This window comes from Sphaerodactylus townsendi, linkage group LG10, assembly GCF_021028975.2.
Source record: "Sphaerodactylus townsendi isolate TG3544 linkage group LG10, MPM_Stown_v2.3, whole genome shotgun sequence".
In the NCBI taxonomy this organism is placed as follows: Eukaryota; Metazoa; Chordata; class Lepidosauria; order Squamata; family Sphaerodactylidae; genus Sphaerodactylus; species Sphaerodactylus townsendi.
The window spans coordinates 68,994,488-69,013,971 of record NC_059434.1 but is presented as its reverse complement, the minus strand read 5'-3'; the positions used below and the strand labels follow the sequence as shown (position 1 = coordinate 69,013,971).

The window sequence follows — 19,484 nt, the reverse complement described above, 5'->3', positions numbered from 1 at the left end:
AACATTACCCATAGCTATAATGTGACACAGGCTATTTTAAGAGACTAGTGAATATTAGAAAATCACAAGACAGCTCTTTTCTATGGCTTCATTCTAATCATGAGACCTGAGGTTCAAAATGGGACTGGATGATCCCAGCTCCTATTGCTTTCTGTACCAAGAAATATGCTTTACAATTTCCTGTATTTTTTAGAGCATGTTTTCCTCTTAGATAAATATAAGAACATATAAAACAACGAGCATTCATATGTAACCTGGCCTGCAGGTAAGCTGTTATCTAATATCCATGTATTTTCCTATATTCTGTTTTCTTAAGTCTCCTAAATGCATAGTTTTGTTCAGTCTATTTTTTCAAGAATTTTTTTTTGGATTGTCTCTTTGGAGACCTGTTTGAAGAGGCTGACAACTAAAATAATACAATAAAAGCATACTGCCACTGAAAACAAGTAATTAAAAACATATTAAAACCGGCTAAAGTGTTATATGATTTCCATTTTATTTATTCCCTGCAATAAGATACATGAGGGATATTGGATAGTTTACAATTGTATGAGGTTGGCAGATGTCATAAAAGCTGTGTTGGCCATAGAACACTGGAGTGGAAAGATTCTTAAATTCCATACTTACAATCACTTTTTACTTAGCTGCCCTTTCTTAAGGACACTGGGCGAAGAAATGACCCAGCGAGGATAAAAAGAGAAAAACAACAGATGAAAATTCTGAACTTCTGAACACAATGAAGCCTTGGTATACAAAAAAAAAAAATTGCCTTGCTTGTTGAGTTCAAATAATTTAACCTAGAAAAACAAATGCCACCATTCCAAGAGAAGGAAAATATAATCCAAAACAACACGAGGATGCCGCTCAGCTTGCATTTCTGCAGATGTGTTCCTGTACAATCTCCTGTACAACAGTTGAGCAAGTACCTTAAAAAAATGTGTAGTGCAGATTTTTGTAAGGGGCTCAACATTTTTGACTCATCATTTAATGAAAACAAATATGAGCACAATACAAACAAAAGGAGGAATTGTTAAATTCTATGGATTAATTATCGTTTCTTTCACATTTAGGTCCAGCTTGGGTCTGAAAGTGTAGGGGTATTGTTTATTTTATTTTATTTTTAAAACTTCCACATGGCATTGTGGTATATTTGTGCACCTTATGGCTTTTCCCCTGCTTTGCTTTGACCTCTCCTAAACTGCCTTTGCTATAGCTGCCTTTGAAGTCCGTGCATGCTGTGAGGACAGAAAAGTGCCATGTATTGTCAAAGGCTTTCACGGCCGAAATCACTGGGGTGTTGTGGGGTTTCTGGGCTGTATGGCTGTGTTCCAATACTGGAAAAGAAACCCCACAACACCATAGAAAAGTGCCAGTTTGTCCCAGCCTCACCCATACCAGCATCAATTTCCCTGTCTCAATCCACCAAGGCTGCCAGTTCCACATAATGGAGGACTTTTTCTTTTTCTTACATTGCAATCAGGGTGGGAGGCTGGGGGAGAGGAGGCTGAAAGGTAACCAGCTGTTACACTGGCATATCTTGGAGATAGGCCCTCATAAGTTGGACCTATGCAGGTGTCAGAGACGTGTCTTGTTGATTGAGATGTATTCCTAGTCCGATGCAGTTGTTATAAAATATATTGTCAGGGATTGTATCTAGTTGACTGAGATGTATTTTGGACTCAATGTAATTATAAGATATATGTTATCAGTCTGTTATATGTTATCATTGTTGTAATGGGATATTTTATGACTTCATGCATTGAGTAGATTATTTATTTACTTATTTACTTATTTGTTGAATTTAATATACTGTCCACCCTTGAAGGAATTTGGCTTATCCCTGACACTTTTGCCCCCATGGGAAATGGGATGTTTCTATTGTCTTGTGGGGGCAGGAGGCTAGGCGTTTCCATTTTTATTTATTAAGTCAAAAACACAATCCCTAACAATGTATTTTATAGCAACTACATCGGACTAGGAATTCATCTCAATTAACTAGGCACATGCCTGACAGCAGGCGCAATGTCCCAGCACCGCACTACCATCACAGCCCCATGATGACCCCTAGTCAGTGGGCCAGTGGCATACATACCAGCACTGGTGTGGAAGTGGGTGAACTGGAGGGAGGCCAGGTGCAACCATAATTAGTTGGCTCCCATCAGTGGTGGAAAGTTAGACCACCAAAAAACATGAAGTAGCCCCTAGGCTCCCACGTAAACCAAAGCCTCAACTGCCCCCCACTGGTGTGGCCATGTCCAAAAGGTCTGGAGGCGCATAGGATGTCAGCTACAGGCACAACCAGTCACCTCCCTACCCTGTAGCATCTAAACCACTCTTCAGCCCCAAATTAATGTCCCCCGAGCCCTATAAAAGCCTTGCCAGGACATCACAGAATTCATTAGGTAGAGCATGTTGTGACACAGAACTCTGTGTTACAGCTTCCTGCTGTGCAGACTGAGAGCAAGCAGTGTAGCTCTTTGGTGGCAGGGAAGGCACAGGGAGGGCACTTAGCACTACTGGGTACTAAAGAGTACTAAAATGTCTATACTCTGCGGCTAATACATCTGATTGCAGAACTCTCACAGGTACCACACCTTCGGGAGGCTCAACCCAAAGGAGTGACCACAGCCAAGATAGCTGTGATCCCACAGGCTCCTCAAAGTGTTACACATGCAGGTGAACTTCTCTGCCCCTTCTCCACACTTAATAGGTTCTCCTTTGCCTCTGAATGACACAAGACAAACTGAGTACATATGTTGGCTTTATAATAACTCACAAAGAAGTATTACTCAGGCAGTAAAACTTACCTTCCAATATGCATGTCATCTTTGTGCCAATTACTCTGCTATTTCAGCATTAGGGCCTTCCCAATGAGATGCTGCTGGAATCTGCTGTCCCAAGAATAACTGCAGGGAAGACAAAAATGCTTTAAGATGAATATCAATTTCAGAACACAGGCTGATCCTCTGCTGAGCCCAAAGAAAGAATCTAAAAAGTCATGGCCCAATGAAGGGAACGTTAACTTCAGACGCAAGAGCGCTCAATGGCGAACAGTGTGCAACCTTAAAGGTAAAGTACCCTTTCAAGGTTAATATGGCCAACTCCTGTATGAACACAAATTACATGTTTCCTTACAATATTTTTTTCTCTTTTCTTCTTTAAAAATACACATAGTATAACAGAATGTAAAGCAATCACAGTGAGTCTCCGGTTGCAAAAACAGGTATTGATTCCAAAGAGAATAATCAAAAGCAATAGTCATTTTCCAAACCCTAACCACTAATTTTCCATTGATGTCTCAAGACTTCCCTGGGGAGAATCAGTGTGGTGTAGTGGTTAAGAGTGTTGGATTCTAATCTAGAGAACCAAATTTGTTTCCCCATTCCTACACATGAAGCCTGCAGGGTGATCTGGACTAGTCACTACTTTCCCAGAACTCTCGCTGCCCCACCTACCTCACACAGGGACTGTTGTGGAGAGAGAAAAGGAAGGAGTTTGTAAGAAAAATAGGGTATAAATCCAAATTCTTCTTCTACTAAAAGGAAGAGTGCATAGTGAAAAATACTGATAATAATAACAGACATCAGAATTTCAAATAATAAACTGGTTTATGGAAACAGTTTCCAGTGGGTAATTGAGTTGATCTGTAGTAGAATAGCCAGATTCAAGTCCAGTAGTACCTTAAAGACCAACAAAATTTTCAGGTTATAAACTTTTGAGAGTCAAAGACTCCTTCATCAGATACAAGTAGGAACGGAGATTCCTGAGCCCTTATATCCCAGTCAAAAAGTGGGAGGGAGCACTGCAGGAATCTTCTGACTGGGATATAAGGGGTTGAGAATCTCTATTCCTACTTATGTCTGATGAAGGGAGCCTTTGACTCTTTAAAACTTTTACCCTGAAAATCTTGTTGGCCTTTAAAGTGCTACTAGACTTGAATCTTGGTTGATGGAAGAAATTTGTACATTTGTGCTTCTGATCTTATCTGCTTGACTTTTGAAATACTCTGACCTTTGTTTCTGGGTTTAGTGCAGAACTACACAATGTGCTACCCTTATGCCCCACCAAGACCCCCTGGGCCCTGTCAATCAGGCATGTGCTGAGAATTCCATGTTTGAAACGGAATTGCCAGGAACATGGAGCACCAATTTGTATTGGTACCATGGGGCTATTGGGAGAGGAGTCTAGGCCTTCCTCCCTTGCACTATTTCCTGAACTGAAAAAGTACTAGGGAGTTACTGCTTGCTCCCTTGAAAAAAAATGTGTAGCTCATTGGTTTACCCAGTGAGGAAAATAGTTCCCTGAAGCCATTTCAGATTAGGGAAAAAATTGTGGAGGAAGGCTTAAATTCCATTCCCACATAGTCCTGATCTGAATTAGGACCCTTATGCACCTGGGAATACAGTCCTAATCATGAAACCCCCTCTCCCATGCCCATCTTATTGACAGCTAAGCATGGGGAGAGAGATATAATTAGGATCTCAGGTCAAGTCATTCCAGGCATGATAAGATTTTGTGGGGGGAGGGGAGGATTGCTACCTCATTATATGCCTTAGGCCCTTTCTGCACGGGCCAAATACAGCTTCCTGGGGACGGCAAAAATGCTGTCCCCAGGGAGCTGTTCACATGGGGGGCGCGGCTGCTTCGCAGCCGCGCTGCCCTCACTCCTCCCCAGCGGCACAAAGCTGCCATTTTCCCACCTCGCTCCCCAAGTGAGGTTTTTGGCGCCACCCTCCCGCCCTTGTCTGGAGCAGTTGCACAGGGCAGGGGGGGTGTCCCCTGGCCTCGGCGACGCGTCTGACGGTTGCAGGGCAGGTAGGTCGATTGGGCACGGCCACGCTGTCTTCCCTTTCGTTACCGGGACCCCCAGCGTGGCCGTGCAGAAACGGCCTTAGAGAAGGGATCTGCAAACTGTAACTCTCCAGATGTTCATGGACTACAATTCCCATCAGCCCTGCCACTTGGCCATGCTGGCAGGGGCTGATGGGAATTGTAGTCCATGAACATCTGGAGAGCCACAGTTTGCAGACCCCTGCCTTAAAGTGTTCATTCGTAAATATTTGGGTCTCTCCACTGGTTAAGTGCTGGGCTGAAACATAAAGTTGTTTAACAGTGAAAAGCAGGCAACCACTAATCAGTCAGTAAGATTGTAAATGAGTTGTTTAGCAAGCTAGATGTTTCTAGCAAATTAGATCCGTCAGGCTGCAGCTTTCTCTTTTGGGCTTTTTAATTAGGCCAGTTCACAAAAGAATGATTGTTGCTACAATATCACATGACTGTGTGAGGAGCTTTCATGTCAAATCAAACACAATACTTCCCAATGGAATAAGTTGCCATATTTAGCCGTGAGACATGGACAGCCCAAAACAAAGGGCCCGGGGTAGGGATGGGGGTGCAGTGGCAGCCAGGGATGACACCATGGCCGTGCACCTGTGCCACCTCCAGTGGGGGTTTCAAGCAGTGTGAGAAGCCACCTGAACAATCCCATTGGGAAGGCTGATTTATGCCACACTTTACGGGTGGTGTAAGTCAGCTACTGGCATAGGAGGTATTCCCGGACTGAAAGCCTTTTAGAAGCTGACTAAAGTCAGTTTTCCCCGGAACACCAGCGTAGCCTCCTGCAGTGCAGGAACTATGGCAATGAGGAACACTTCCTGGTTCCTGTACTGCAGTACAGCACCGCCAGGCTAAGTCCCTCGTTCCCACTTTACATGGCGCTGGTGGCATGGGCACCAGCACAACCTTTCTGCCACTTCCAATGTGGCTTTGCCCCCCCCCCCCCTTTGGATTGCACAGTAAGTTTACACATGAATGTGCATCACCTGATGTTTTTATTTGAACATTTGTCCATCTTATATATGAAATATGTGTTGGATCAAATGGTAGGTGAAATGATTAATTCCCTCATGTAAGTTATCATCTGTCATTACAGTCAATTCATGTGTGAACCAGCTCCAAATGTTGCACAATTGAGGAATGTGCATGCATGCATGAAACAGATGCTCTGGTTTGCAATCCACGTTTGCAATGCGTCCATATGCCAAATCCATCCATGTAGCTGAGAAGAATTTTTAAGGTATCTAATTATGGGTTCTTTTTCTTTCTTTCTCAGGATCAAAGGATGAATCTTCAAGTGTTATGAGGGATTTGGACCATATTTCAGGACGCTCCATAATGCCAAGGATAGAACAGGGTCCAAGTCAGATGTGCACTAGAATATCTGGGGGCCATTCTTTGCCTGGCGGCACAACAATAAATTTGCAGTCTCTCACAAGCAAAAGGCATAGTTCCCCACTGCCAATTTCATGTAAGTAGCCTCCCTACTTAATACAGATAGAAGATGTGAATGGGCTCAGGGCTGGTTTTCTAGACAAGCTACCCAAGTGACTACCTAGGACTAGCAGAATGAGGAAGGGACTAATGCACCAGACACAAAATCTCATTAAAATCTTTGAATTCTAGATGATATGAAAGAAGACTTTGGCCTGTTCACAAACAAAACATGGAACACGTCCGTTTTGAAGAAAAAGGTAATGAGATGGACCTTAGCAAGGTTTTGTCATTCAGACCATTGCACTGATGTCCAGTAAGCACTGATAACTTCTTTACTTTTCCATATCTCATGTTCACTGCAATGGGGCTTTCAATGGAGATAGTCACTGTCTATTAGAATGTAGGTGGCACAGCAGAACAGAGGTGGAGCTATAATGGGGCAGGGTGGGGACAAACACCCCAGGCATGGTTGCGGTTAGGTCACGCCCCACCCCTCCTTCCTTCTCGGCCTGGCCCCACCCCGCCAGACTGCTCTTTCAGCTGGTGGGCCATGGCCAAGGGAGAAGGAGGCTGGCCCTGCCATGCTACATGAAACCACCACCGTAAAGGTACGTGGGGTGCAGGGGGTGGGGCACTTCCCAGACCCGTGGGGCCTCAGTAGAGGCCTTCCCTTCCCCCCCACCACCCCAAAAGGCCAGCTGGGCCTGCAGGGGCCTGGCAGAGGCCTTCCCTCCCCCCACCTCTTGCCACCCTCCCCCAACCCCTAGCCACCCCCTTGCCAGGGGCTTGGGCTATGATTTGATGCTGATTTAGAGGGAACTTAGTGCAAAAATCATAAGTATCCATGAGGATCCATATTTTCCAAGCAGGTTTTTGCGCCACTGCGGCACCATAGAGTGTGGGATGCGTGATTGTTTTGGTGCTGCCTGTAGACCAAGACATGTTCTATAGTTTCATGGTGGTTTCATTTCATTCCAATGCAAAAATCATATGAATTCATGAGGATCTGTTTAAAATCATCTGGATCCGGCTTTTATCCAGATTTGTGAGTTGGGGCATGTTCTATAATGTGATGGTTACTTTGAGATGACCTGGTGCAAAAAAACCTTTGTTTGGTCGTGGTGGGGGAGGGCGGCCACCCATACCCCAGGGGTAGGGTGGGGTGGGGTGAAAACTCAGATTTTGCCCTGGGCTCCATTTTCCCTAGCTACGCCTCTGCAGCAGAAGGTTCATGGGTTGTATCTAGCACATCAAATCTTTTGCCCCTGAACTCAAATGGGAAAATGTGGAGCAGGTGGAGCAGTGGCATGTGCCAAGGGCTAAATCTCATCAAGCACTTCTTGCCACACCGCATGTGGTCACATGCCAGAGTGTTGGGCATTGATGCTTTCCCCTCATGAGGACCATATCAAGGAAATCACCTGTCTGAGAAGCAATGGGACTTCTCACAGCTTGCGCATTCCCAAGATGTTAATATGTGATGACTCACTGGCCAGGCACTCATTCACAGAGAAAGTCTGGAAAAATCTTGGCAGGGGCGTAGCTGCAATGGGGACATCTGGGGCAGCTCGCCTCGGGTGCTGCCATTGCAGTCGCATGTCATGGGCAGGGGCAAGGCAGGGTGTGTTGGGGCATTTGGGGGGTGGGGCACGCATGTGGGCAGTTCATTCCCCGGGCGCAGTTTCCTCTCCCTTCATCACTGGCAGGTGGTGCACGTTTTGCAATCTGTATGTTGCTTAAGCCTGCATTAGCGTATTCCAGAACCCTGTTATCCAAGAACCATAAACTGAGCTTTTACTTCTGTGAGAGTTCAGATTTGATCTAGCTAAAGGAAAGCTGAGGAGTCTGAGGCTATTTCTGCACATACAGAAAAATACACTTTCAATGCAGTTTGCAGCTGGATTTTACTGTGCAAAACAGCAAAATCCACTTGCAAACAATTGTGAAAGTGGATTGAGAGTGCATTGTTCGGCATGTGCGGAAGAGGCCTAAGATTTTTCAGGCTGGGATTTTCAGTGATTCCTTCTGCAGAGAGGAGGTCTTCTCCTTCTCCTGCTAATTCAACAGGAATGGGAGAACAGGAAGGGAAATTTGCAAAACCAACTAGAAATCTGAGTTGGAAATGTCAAAACATTCTGCCAAAGGACATGCTGGTGTATATGTTTGGAGGCAGTTAATTGCATCTAAAATTAAAACATCTTTATTATGTACTGTGGAACCTCAGTTTTCGCCGGTAATCCATCTGGTGATGCACGGCGAAAACCAAAACCAGTGAAAACCAAGGCTACGCTGTTTGCGCATGCGCTATGCAAACAGCGTAGCAAATTTACATAAAAAGCGTAAATTTACGCAAACTGCGTAGGCGAAAAACCAAGGTGCCGGCGAAAACTGAAGGCAAAAAATGGCCAGGGGCAACCAGCAAAAACCGAAAATGACTCTATCCGAAGGCGACGATAACTGAGGTTCCCCTGTAATAACATTGAAATGAAGGCTACTACAGAAAATAGGGGTGCTTTCATCATAATAAGAGCATAAATGCAAATAGAACCCTATTCTATACTATAGTTGACATAATAGTTAATTCAGACGTCCTTCACACATCAGAGGTAGCCCTCTGGTGTTGGACTCAGGCACTCAACATCTGGCAACATATACAAGTGCATTGAACAATGGGCTACTACATCTTAGTGGCTACAATATTGTTATTATTCCAATCTCTATCACTTGCATTTTTAATGTGCAGATTTGTGATCAGAAAGATCTTCTGAGAAAATCTATTCCAGAACATCCACCCATATCCGATGTCCGTGCCATTCCACCTACCTTGGCCTTCCATTACAGACCTGTAATCACGGATAAAACGACTTATACCTCAACCTACCTGGATCATGAAATAAAAGTAAGAGACAGTACGTGGTTCTGTTCTGGTCGTGGAAAATGCCATCAAGTCACAGTTGACTTATGGTGACTCTACAGGGAGACGTTCACATGGGCTGAGAGAGTTCTGAAAGTGCTGGGACTGTCCCAAAGTCCCCCAGCAGAATTTATGCGGGAGTGCAGAATTGAACCCGGTTCTCCAGATTAGACTCCCCCATTTCTAACCACCACACCACATTTTTTTTCATTTAGTTAGAGAAACAGGAAGAAAGTATTTCGATTCCACAACTGAATCTAACCAATCTGTCAATAAGATATGAAAGAGTCAGCAGTAGAGCTGCACCCACAGAGAAAGGAGAGATTACAGTTTTTAAAGATATTTTGCATGGAACGTTGTTACACTCTACTTGCACAGTAGTCAAATGAGTAGTCAAAGCAATGAAAGGTGGGTCAATTTTCAAGCACCTGTTTCAAGTTTCAACCTGGGCTGTTCCTGCGGGGGGGGGGGGAGTGGCAGACCTGACATGGGGGAAAGGTAGACTATAAATAATGGAAATAAAAATAGTTTTCCAGTTAGCCAAGGATGGGTGGTAAAGTAAAAAAATTAGAAGATCTCATTTTAAAAAACCTTTTAGATAAGGCTGATTATAACATGATAATCGGCTTTTGCCGGCCTACAGTTTGCTTTTAAATTCAACCGGTAATATGGGAGCCATTTTCAGTTCATTATCTGTTCATCATCCTGCTTTCGATTCCTAATGTGACCTGATTTTCCAGACATGGTGTCTGTACCAAACAGCTGCACAAGAAGGGAATTTTGATAGAGTCTGCTTTTTACCTTTGCAGGACAAGAACCCTGCCAAGGGACTCAAAGACCCTGGAAATCCAGAAGCAGTGTTGAAAGACTGATATTTTTTTAAAAAATTCCACATTGGGCCTTGGTTAATTATAATGGCAAAATTATAGATATGGATCATAATTTCACATTTTGCCTTACTATAGCATATAATACGGTATCACCGGACTGGATATAACAGATAATATGGTACACCGGATTGGATCTAGCCATATTTTTTGGCCAAGAGAGCTCCTTACTACAGCAATCTCACCTGGCTTTTATCCATGCAAACACCATCAGTTGTTGAGTTCATGTTTTCCATGCAAAAGGCCCCAAGTTAAAAAATAAATAAATCTGGGGAGAGGCCTTGGTCAGTGGTAGAGGTAAGGCCGCAGGGTCAATCCCTGACATTGCCAGTTTTTAAAAACCTGGTAGTAAGTGATGTGACAAACATCTTGAGGCTCTGGAGAGTTGCTGCCAGTCTGAGTAGGCAATACTGAGACTGATAAACTAATGGTATGACTCAATATAAAGCAGCTTCCTAGGTGTATTCAGGCTCAATCTCCAGCACCTCCAGTTAAAAGGATTAGGTAGCTGTGTAAATGACCTCCTCTGAAAACTTGGATAGTAGCTGCCAGTCAGAGTAGAAAAGACTTGTCCTCGACAGACCAATGCTCTAACTCACAGGTGTCAAACTTGCAGCCCCCCATATGTTCATGAACTACAATTCCCATCAGCCCTTGCCAGTATGGCCAATGCTCATGTTGGGAGGGACTGATGGGAATTGTAGTCCATGAACATCTGAAGGGTCACGAGTTTGACACCCCTGCGTCTAACTCAATAAAGGGCAGCTTCATGAACCTGTGTTATATTTACATGCGATTTTGATTTTGATTTTCACTTACTCAACCTGAGGTACACACCCTGAGTTAAGAAATTCTAATGAAACTGTCAGTTTTGGAAATATGCTAACCTATGTAGTTTTACTCTGTCTTCATATATCGCTGAACTTGGGTCTACCTTGAGCAAATATTTTTTCCAAAAACAAACCAACAAACAAAGATTTGCACCATAAATCTATCTAATCCAGCAGCACACTTCAATTATGTCACTTTGGTTTGTCCCAGATGCTGGAAAAGCTTGGTGATATTTTACAGACAGACTCAATTGGAGAGATAAAGGACTGGGTGTCAAAGGCAAATCTGAACGGTAAGAAAAAGAGATGAACTAGGCTTGCTATGCCAATCAACCAACTAAACGTTGTCAACTGACTATCTTTTATTTGACTGTGCTCAAATAGCAACAAAGATGCAGCCATGTAGGTGGCAGATCACCTTTTTTTTCCTTTTAGGATGGTCTCATTCAGTAGCAGGGGAAGCAGTGAGAGCAGGAGCTAGGGGCAGGCTTAGCAGCACAGCAAAGCCCTTCCCATCAGATACTTAAAATAACTTTAGGCATCAAACAGGAAGAGTTATCTTGCCGCCTATTTAGCAAACCTGCCTTTTAAAACCAGCTGCTTTACTTTTTCTTATTTCAGTATTAACCTCATTTTTCTAAATATTTAGAAACTTCAGGCTGACCATGCAGTTTCAGGACAGAAACGAAAGAGAACTTTGTGAATCATTCACATTGATAATGAGCTTGTCTATTACCATCTACTAGCAATAAAGCCCATTGTGTGAAAAAATACAATGGACTCTAGAAAACTAATCCTTCCAAGGCAAGTGATGTGGGCGGGGCATATCTGCTGGCAATGGCACCTGGGGCAAACACTGCAATTGTGCCCCCCCAAACACCCCAACTTTGCCAAGAAGGGGAAGAAGGGTGCCTGTGAAGATGGGGAGAGTTTTTTCCATCTCCATAAGCACCACCCCTGTTTGCAAAGCTGGATCCGAGCTTTGCAAAAGGGGGGAGCCAGCAGGGTGCCTGTGAAGAGTTATCCCCATCTCCATTAATACCCTGGCTTTGCAAAGGGATCCCAACTTTTTCTGGCTCATCGTCGGGATCACGCAGATCAATTATACATACTATTAGTTTATTCATTACAATTTCAGGCTACTTTATTGTTTCACAATAAATAACTAATAATTAGCCTATGAATCAAATCACATGATGATTAACATACCTTTTATGTTCTCAAAAATGCTTTAAAAATTCAGGATTGATATTTGATAACAACTGGTTAGTCAATTGATGGACTCTGAAACCAGCCAAACACAGATGTTAAAATATCACTGGTTGGAGTGGGGCTGCCAACAGTAATTGTACGGGGGGAAATATTTGTGAATGAATATTAAGCATATCAAGACACATACTGATGTCATGACAGATTCTCTGATTCTTAGACCATACCAGTTCTTACCAAGCGTCCATACTTTCTCCTTTAACTTCATCGTGGGAGCAATATTAACCAATACTAACTATTGTGGGAGCAATATTAATACTAAACAGGGGTAGGGAACCTTTAACACTCAAAGAGCCATTTGGACCCGTTTTCCACGGGAAAAGAAAACACTTGGAGCCGCAAATAATTTTTGACATTTAAAATAAAGATAACACTATATATATTGGGGTTTTTTTACCTTTTACTCCGCTCATTCTGAGAAGCGCATGAATGTGTCCGCCCTGCTGCCTGCAGGGCAGGCAAGGATGGGGCCAGTGGCTCGGCCTTGCCAGCCGCCGGGAAAGTGCCCACCCCGCTCGAATGGGGAAGGCGAGAGGGGAAACCCACGGCGCGGCCCAGCCAGCCGCGGGCCATTGGTGCACCCGCCCTGCTGCCTGCAGGGCGGGCAAGGATGAAGCCAGTGGCTCGGCCTCGCCGGCCGCCAGGAAAGCACCCACCCCGCTCCAATGGGGTGGGCGAGAGGGGAAGCCCGCGGCGTGGCCCAGCCGACCGCAGGCAGTTGGTGCACCCGCCCTGCTCCTGCAGGGCAGGCAAGGATGGGGCCGGCGGCTCATGGAGTCGCAGTGCAAGGGCAGAAGAGCCGCATGCGGCTCTCGAGCCACAGGTTCCCTACCCTGAACTAGAAGTATGACCTATGCTATTCAGTGGGGTTTACTTCCAAGTAAATGTGCTTAGGATTGAAGCCTCAATCCCTTCTTGTTGCTGAGCTGAAAAGCGGTAATATTTTCTCATCCTTAAAAAGGTCTATTCAAATGATACATGTCAAATCAGTCTAGAAAATCCATTATTTTCATACAAATATCCTTTATGAAACAGAAATACCATTTGGCCACTGGTTTCTGAGAGCATTTTGCAGTGATGCCAATCTGTTTCTCTCAAGAAAAAGAAGCTGTTTTAGAAATAGGATATAGGATTGATTTTTTTCCTTGTGCAATTATTCCCATATTAAATTTTATCTCTCAGTTTTAAGACTACTCTCTAACAAAATGCATAAAGAAAATTCAAGTGCTGATTTGAGGGGGAAAAATCAGACTAAATGTGAAAAATGCAGGATGTATTTAATTTCCCTTATGAGGGAAGCAAGCACTTTTCTTATCCGGTATTACATCCTTGCTGAGATTTCTAGTGGATTTATTGGAGCATGCTTTTACTCTGAGACTGCTACATATTCAAGAGCACTAATATTCACACAAAGCTCTTAGCATGCATACGAAATATGTATTCTGAACAACTGTAAAGAAAATCAGAAAATCCCCTGCTCTTCCATGCCCACAGAGAAGTCCTATGTAGGGTTGCCAAGTCAAGCCTGGCAACTTTTGGGAAGGCTGGGAGTGGAAATATGAGAAGTTCATGTGATGTTGGCAATGTTACAATGTCACTTCTAAGTTTTACCCTGAAGTGACAAAGGATAGTAGCTCTAAGAATCACCTGGAACTCTATGGTAAAATAATAGAGTTTCCAGTGATTCATACAGCTACTCACCAGGACTTGCCAGCAGGAGGCCAAGCAAACGTAGTCTATGATAGCCATTTTAAAAATATAATTATAAGCTGACACTGTACCTGTTCAAAATATAGACCTACCCTCCTCTTCTTGATCTTTCAGAGAAGGAGTACGTATCAAATTTCATACGCTCTGATATCACCACCCGAGATTTATTAAATTTTCCTCCGAGATGTGGGCAGAGTGGAAGTGAAGCAGCACATCTAAACTTGCAGGCTATGCTGAAAGGTTCGAAAGTCATAAAATCATCAGAAGAAAAACTGTTGAGGTAAATTAATAGAAATGACAGTCAGTAGAGTTTAAATGGAAAACTGCTAGAAGACATCTATATGTTATCAGAGGTGTATCTTAGAATTTCACAAAAACAACACAGTCACCCACCCTCTGAAAATGACATCACTGTCGATCGTACATCAAAGACTGACTGACATTTCACTAACCAATAAATTTCCAGGTAGACAGCTCCCTTTGAGGGCCATTGGTGACTTGATGCAAGCAGAGTCCGTTCTTAGCATCTTAGAAGCTGCTTAGCATAGTGATAATGCTAAACAGTGTCAGTTCATTAAGTGCCTCACAGACTACCTGCTAGTTGGCAGGAGAAAGTCACAGGGAAGTTAATGCCCCTTGTGGGTGCCAAACTGAGTGGCCAATACAGCGTTGGCTTGCACTGATGTAGGGATCACTCAGATTGGCCTGCTCCAGGGTCATTTTAAGTCCCCCAGTCTGCCTTGTAATATGACCATGTTGTTGGAATTATTTTAGCTGATGATGCTGTAGCTCCCCTGATTTATCCCCCACCCAGAGCTTCATATTACAAGTAAAGAAGAAGAAAAAAGTTATTAGTGTTCTTTTATTTATTTTTTGCTGTCTAGTCATAACTGAATTATGGCAATCCTGTAGAGTTTTCAAGGCAAGAGATGCTTGGAGGTAGTTTGCTGCTGCCTACCTCTGTGCCATGCCCAACATTCCTTGGAGGTCTCCCATCCAAATACTTGCCAGGGTCAAGGCTGAAAGTGTATGACTGGCCCAAGGTCACCCAGCAGGTTCCCATGGAAGAATGAGGATTTAAATCTGAGTTTCTCATTTCTTAGTCGGACACTTTGATCACTACACTACTCTGGCTCTCTGTTCTTTTATTACCAATGATATTTGTTCAAGTGAAGGCAACCTATTTTACTGGTTTTGGTTTTGGTTCTGTACAAAATAAACACAGAGATAATAAATTGGGTAAAACCCATCCCCACTATGCATTTCCTCCCAAATCCATACTTTCTGAGTCAACACAATCACCAACCCCCCCCCCCCCAAAAAAAAAAAAAACTAAAAATGTGTAAGCAAGACTATTGTGTTTGACAGGATGGATTCAACATTTTTCTCAATCTCCACTAATTCTTTTCTCATGCGATCTAACTTTTATTCATGCAAGCCCCATGATCCCCAGCATAGTCTATTTGGTAGTTGAATGGGAACCCCTCCTTGCTTTTCCAGCAATGGAAAACTGGTTGGAACCTACCCTATATTTCTTTGCCTTTAACTCTTGATCTCTGCATGTGTTGAATCGTCTCCTCCCTTCTCTTAAATTGCACTGTGCTTACTGTATACAGTGAATATGCAAGCCTACTTTCTTCTATAGGAATAAAAGCCAAAGATCAATAGCCGGCATGGAGAAAACATCAGGTATGCATTTTAATGTTTAGAACTTTAATGGACAGAATAGGAGTCTATATTTTCAAGAGTGAGCATGGAAGAATTAACATAAAAGTGAGAGCAATACACTGTTGTACTGACCTGTGTAACTGTAGTTCATAGAGGGGGTTTCTGTGCAGACACATGTTGTGCTTGCGTAGGCCTACCACTGGAAGATTTACAAGCTTTCTGTCTGCTCTGCAGCTTTGGACAGCGCATACTCCCCCTCCCCTCGGGAGGGGAGATTCCCGCAAAAATGGTCACGTGATGGGAGGGGGAAGAGTGCTCTTCTCTCAGTTCTCCTACTGGTGCCACAGCAAGATAAGAAATCTGGAAAAAGAAATTCAATTGCAGTGCAGTATACAAGATAGCAGGGCACAGCAGGGTAGGACTGGAGAATGTGTGTTTGTACCGAAACCCATTCAATGAACTACAGTAACAAAAGTAAGTGCAATGCTGTATTTCATCTTTGTGGATATTCTGTGCAGCCACACATTGGGAGACTCGCAAGCTGAAGTACCTTTGCGGTGGCTGTGAGGCTCTCTATTTGAATAGCACTGGCTTTAAAAATCAAAACAAAGGGTATAGGAGAGTATATGTCATGTATTGTTGTCAGATTATTTGCTTTATTGTACCAAAAGATTTCAAGAGAAAAATTACATGAATAACAGGTAGTTGGCAATTACAGATTAACTTATTTTCTTACGTCTAGAAATTAATTTTAGACATCAATGTTTAGAATTATTATAATGATCACTGCCCAATGGCTATTATTTCATCACCATTTATTTTCTAATATTTTTGATATCATTCTTATAGTTTATTATACCATATGTATATTCTTTAATATTCTTTTTTCTTTAATGAAATTGGATTCTGGTTCTATTTTCAGTAGTTTCTTTTTTTCATTAGTTGAAATAAACTTTATTTTTAAAGAAAGGATTGCAAATAGTATTTGCTTTATAGTGATATAAAGACAGACAGTTCTGTGTTCTGAAATCTATAGAATTTGTTTTCCATTGTAACTTCTTAGTGGTATAATATAGCTTGGATTTCCAAAAATCTCTTTCAGATAGGGAAAGCGATAATTTGTTCACCGGAAGAGAGAAAATCAGAATCCCAACTTCTGACTCATCGTCCTTAGAGCATTCCCCCAGTAGTCCCAAAAAAGAGGAAAGAAGGCACACCTCGCCAGCAATACCACAAGATAGTGGCCAACTGATCTACAAAAGGTACCTCTCTAGGCTGCAAAAACCTGTCAGAGGAGAAAATATTCCTTCTAAGAAGCTGTGAAGGTGACCTGTTGGAAGATGCATGGTAAATCCTACAGTACTTGGTCAGTCTCCCAAGTGTCCTTTAGAAAAGCAGTCGTGTCCTCCACATTTAGATCTGTGGAGTGGTTATACATAAGCACAATAAATAAATTTCAAACCTTCTTGAATATTAGTATACTGAAATGTTAAATTAAATACTAAATAAATTATTTTTGTTCCTCTTTGCTAGATTTCATGGCATGCATCTCATATTTGACTAGAAGAAATTGTGGAACATTTCTCTACTGAAAGCACTTCATAGCTAATATATCACAGGCCAACCCTGAGACTCATAATATGATAACAGGGTACAACTCAATATAGTTTCATTTTCTGTCACACTTAAACTCTATAATATCCACCAAAGGGACTAAAGTCAACAAACTCCATATGTGCAAAGTTAGAACCAAATAAATTGTGCCATGGAAATCACTTCCGTATAGCTGTTGCATGAGAATTACACTAAAAGGAGCTATATTAACTCAGGCCCCTTCCGCATGGGCCAATAAATCCAGGCTAACCACGGTAGAAAACCCATGTTGGAGGGGAACTTCTGACAGATCCTGCTTGTAACGTGAGTTCACTTTGTATTTTCCCCCCTAACCTGCAGCTACACAGCACAGGAGGTGAGGGTTTTTTTTTAAAAAAAATATGCACCTCTGTGCGAAGGCGCGATGGCAGCCCACATTGCTTCTGTGGGCTCTGTTCACTTCCTTTATCCCACCTGCAACCTGCACTCCTGGTGCTGTGTGGGAGGGGCCTCAGTAAATAGAATGAGGAATCATGCAGTGACAGAAGCTTGGATCCAACAGAGCATGGTGGAAGGACTTCTAGCCATGGAGCACATATTTCTTGCTGCTGTGCAAAATGCTGCCCAAAATACTGTCCGTCCGTCCCCCAACAGCATTTCAGGAGCCAATTGGAAGGTGCAGTCAGAGGGTGAAGGTGAGAAAGACACACTCTCCAGGAAGAAATATTTTTAACCCATAGAAATGCAGCACAGAATCCAAGCCCTTATTTTCCCTAGTTTGGAGAGAGTATGTAGAAACCTTTATGTTGTATTCAATGGCCTGCTTTTTGCTATTGTTATGATTAGAAGGAGACTATTACTTAACTCAGTAATGGAATAAGATTCGCAATTTTACATTGTCTTCAGGAAGAGAACCTGGCCTATTAAAAGGTTTTCAGACTTTAGGATGAACTGTAGGATGGTTTTGATTGTATGCTGCCATGGCAATCCTAGGAAGACAGTTTATAAATCTGAATTCTGTGTGAAAGAGAAACCAAACAAAAACTGCCTAACGTGCAAATTAAGGTGGTCTAGAAGTTCTTGCCTGAATCGTTGCCTTTATCCTGGTGGTGAACAGAGTTTAGATACATTCAGGACTGTGTGTTCTCTCATAGACATATACAGCAAAGTTGGCAGTCATTAGAACATAACTTTTCAATGTCTGGCATTTCTGCAAGGACTCTCTTGAGTGCTGGTATTTAAGTGAGCTCAACCAACTGCAGAAAAACAAACATACATCTCTTCTCTAAGTATTCTCAAGTGGTTCACTCACTACCAACAGTCTTCTGCTGCCATATACTTCCTAGAAGCATGGACCACAGCAACTGAAAACCTCTAGAGTTATTAATTCAAACGTTTGATTCTATGTTCATTCCTCAAAAAGCAAACTTGTAACCGACAGATGCCTGAATCGATTTGTTGATGGAAGTACAAAATAAACACAAAAGGCCATACTACCCTCTGCCAAATATCAGAGTTATTATAAGATATTGCAATACAATCAGTTTTAAAAAGTAATGTAATGTTTCCTAATGCACTTGTCAAGAAATCTACATTGAGACCAAAAGAGTGCCATGTGCAAGCAAAAAGTGCTGTATGTGCACCTAGCTATAGCTCCTTATGCCATCAAAAATGAGGTTCTTTACCATTCTTCAGGGAACTGCTCAGGGAAAAAAAAGGAATTTGAACAGCTACAGTAGAAAGGGAACTGCCACAATGCACTTTTGAAACATCACACATGACCACATAGATCCAAGCCCCAGTTTTGAATGTTCTAAATGCATGCATAACAGGTCTATTTGTCCAACTCAGTGTTGCATGATGGAAAAGTAATGCCTGTGCCCTCCAATTCCCCTTCCACCCAATACCCAAGTGCACCTGCTTTTCCGCTGACTCGAGTCCTCCACCAAAAGAAGAACCAGAGCACAGAAATGAGAGCTACCCCTCTAAGACTATTCTGGTGAGATGGTCACATTTCATTGTACTATAATAAAGTGATATGGCCTATCTTCAAACTCTCTCCCCTCCCAGACACTAACAGCTGAGTCTGAAGTCTTCAAGATCCTCTCTGTCTGGAGCTGTTGAAAAGGCTGTGATACACTAATTTAAACAGTCATACATCCATGTCAAATGCTTTATAAAAGTACTCGGACTGCAACTTAATATTGCTGGGCACATATTTATGCAACTCTCTCCAGGGAGCTATTAACATGTCATAGGAGATTGGCTAGAGTCATTAAAAGGAAAAAACCTGTGCAATATACAGTAAACATCCACAATATTATGGCAGCATACAACCTG

General features: G+C 42.7%; 1 protein-coding gene across 4 annotated transcripts in view; it reads left to right on the top strand.

The window, feature by feature from the left end:
- LG10H4orf17 (linkage group 10 C4orf17 homolog) overlaps positions 1–17,077 on the top strand; it is a 32,898-nt gene extending 15,821 nt beyond the window's left edge. Inside the window, exons 1-9 of one of the 4 annotated variants that reach the window (XM_048509202.1) lie at positions 104–265; positions 2,855–3,069; positions 6,113–6,307; positions 6,463–6,530; positions 9,017–9,172; positions 11,116–11,197; positions 13,998–14,163; positions 15,529–15,572; positions 16,654–17,077. In XM_048509202.1, the coding sequence (XP_048365159.1) occupies positions 2,934–3,069; positions 6,113–6,307; positions 6,463–6,530; positions 9,017–9,172; positions 11,116–11,197; positions 13,998–14,163; positions 15,529–15,572; positions 16,654–16,874 (1,068 nt within the window). In that variant the 5' untranslated portion in view covers positions 104–265; positions 2,855–2,933 and the 3' untranslated portion in view covers positions 16,875–17,077. Of the gene's footprint in view, positions 1–103; positions 266–2,854; positions 3,070–6,112; positions 6,308–6,462; positions 6,531–9,016; positions 9,173–11,115; positions 11,198–13,997; positions 14,164–15,528; positions 15,573–16,653 lie in introns of those variants that run through there. The other 3 variants (XM_048509204.1, XM_048509206.1, XM_048509205.1) reach the window with 3 other exon arrangements.
- The last annotated feature ends 2,407 nt before the right edge of the window (positions 17,078–19,484 follow it).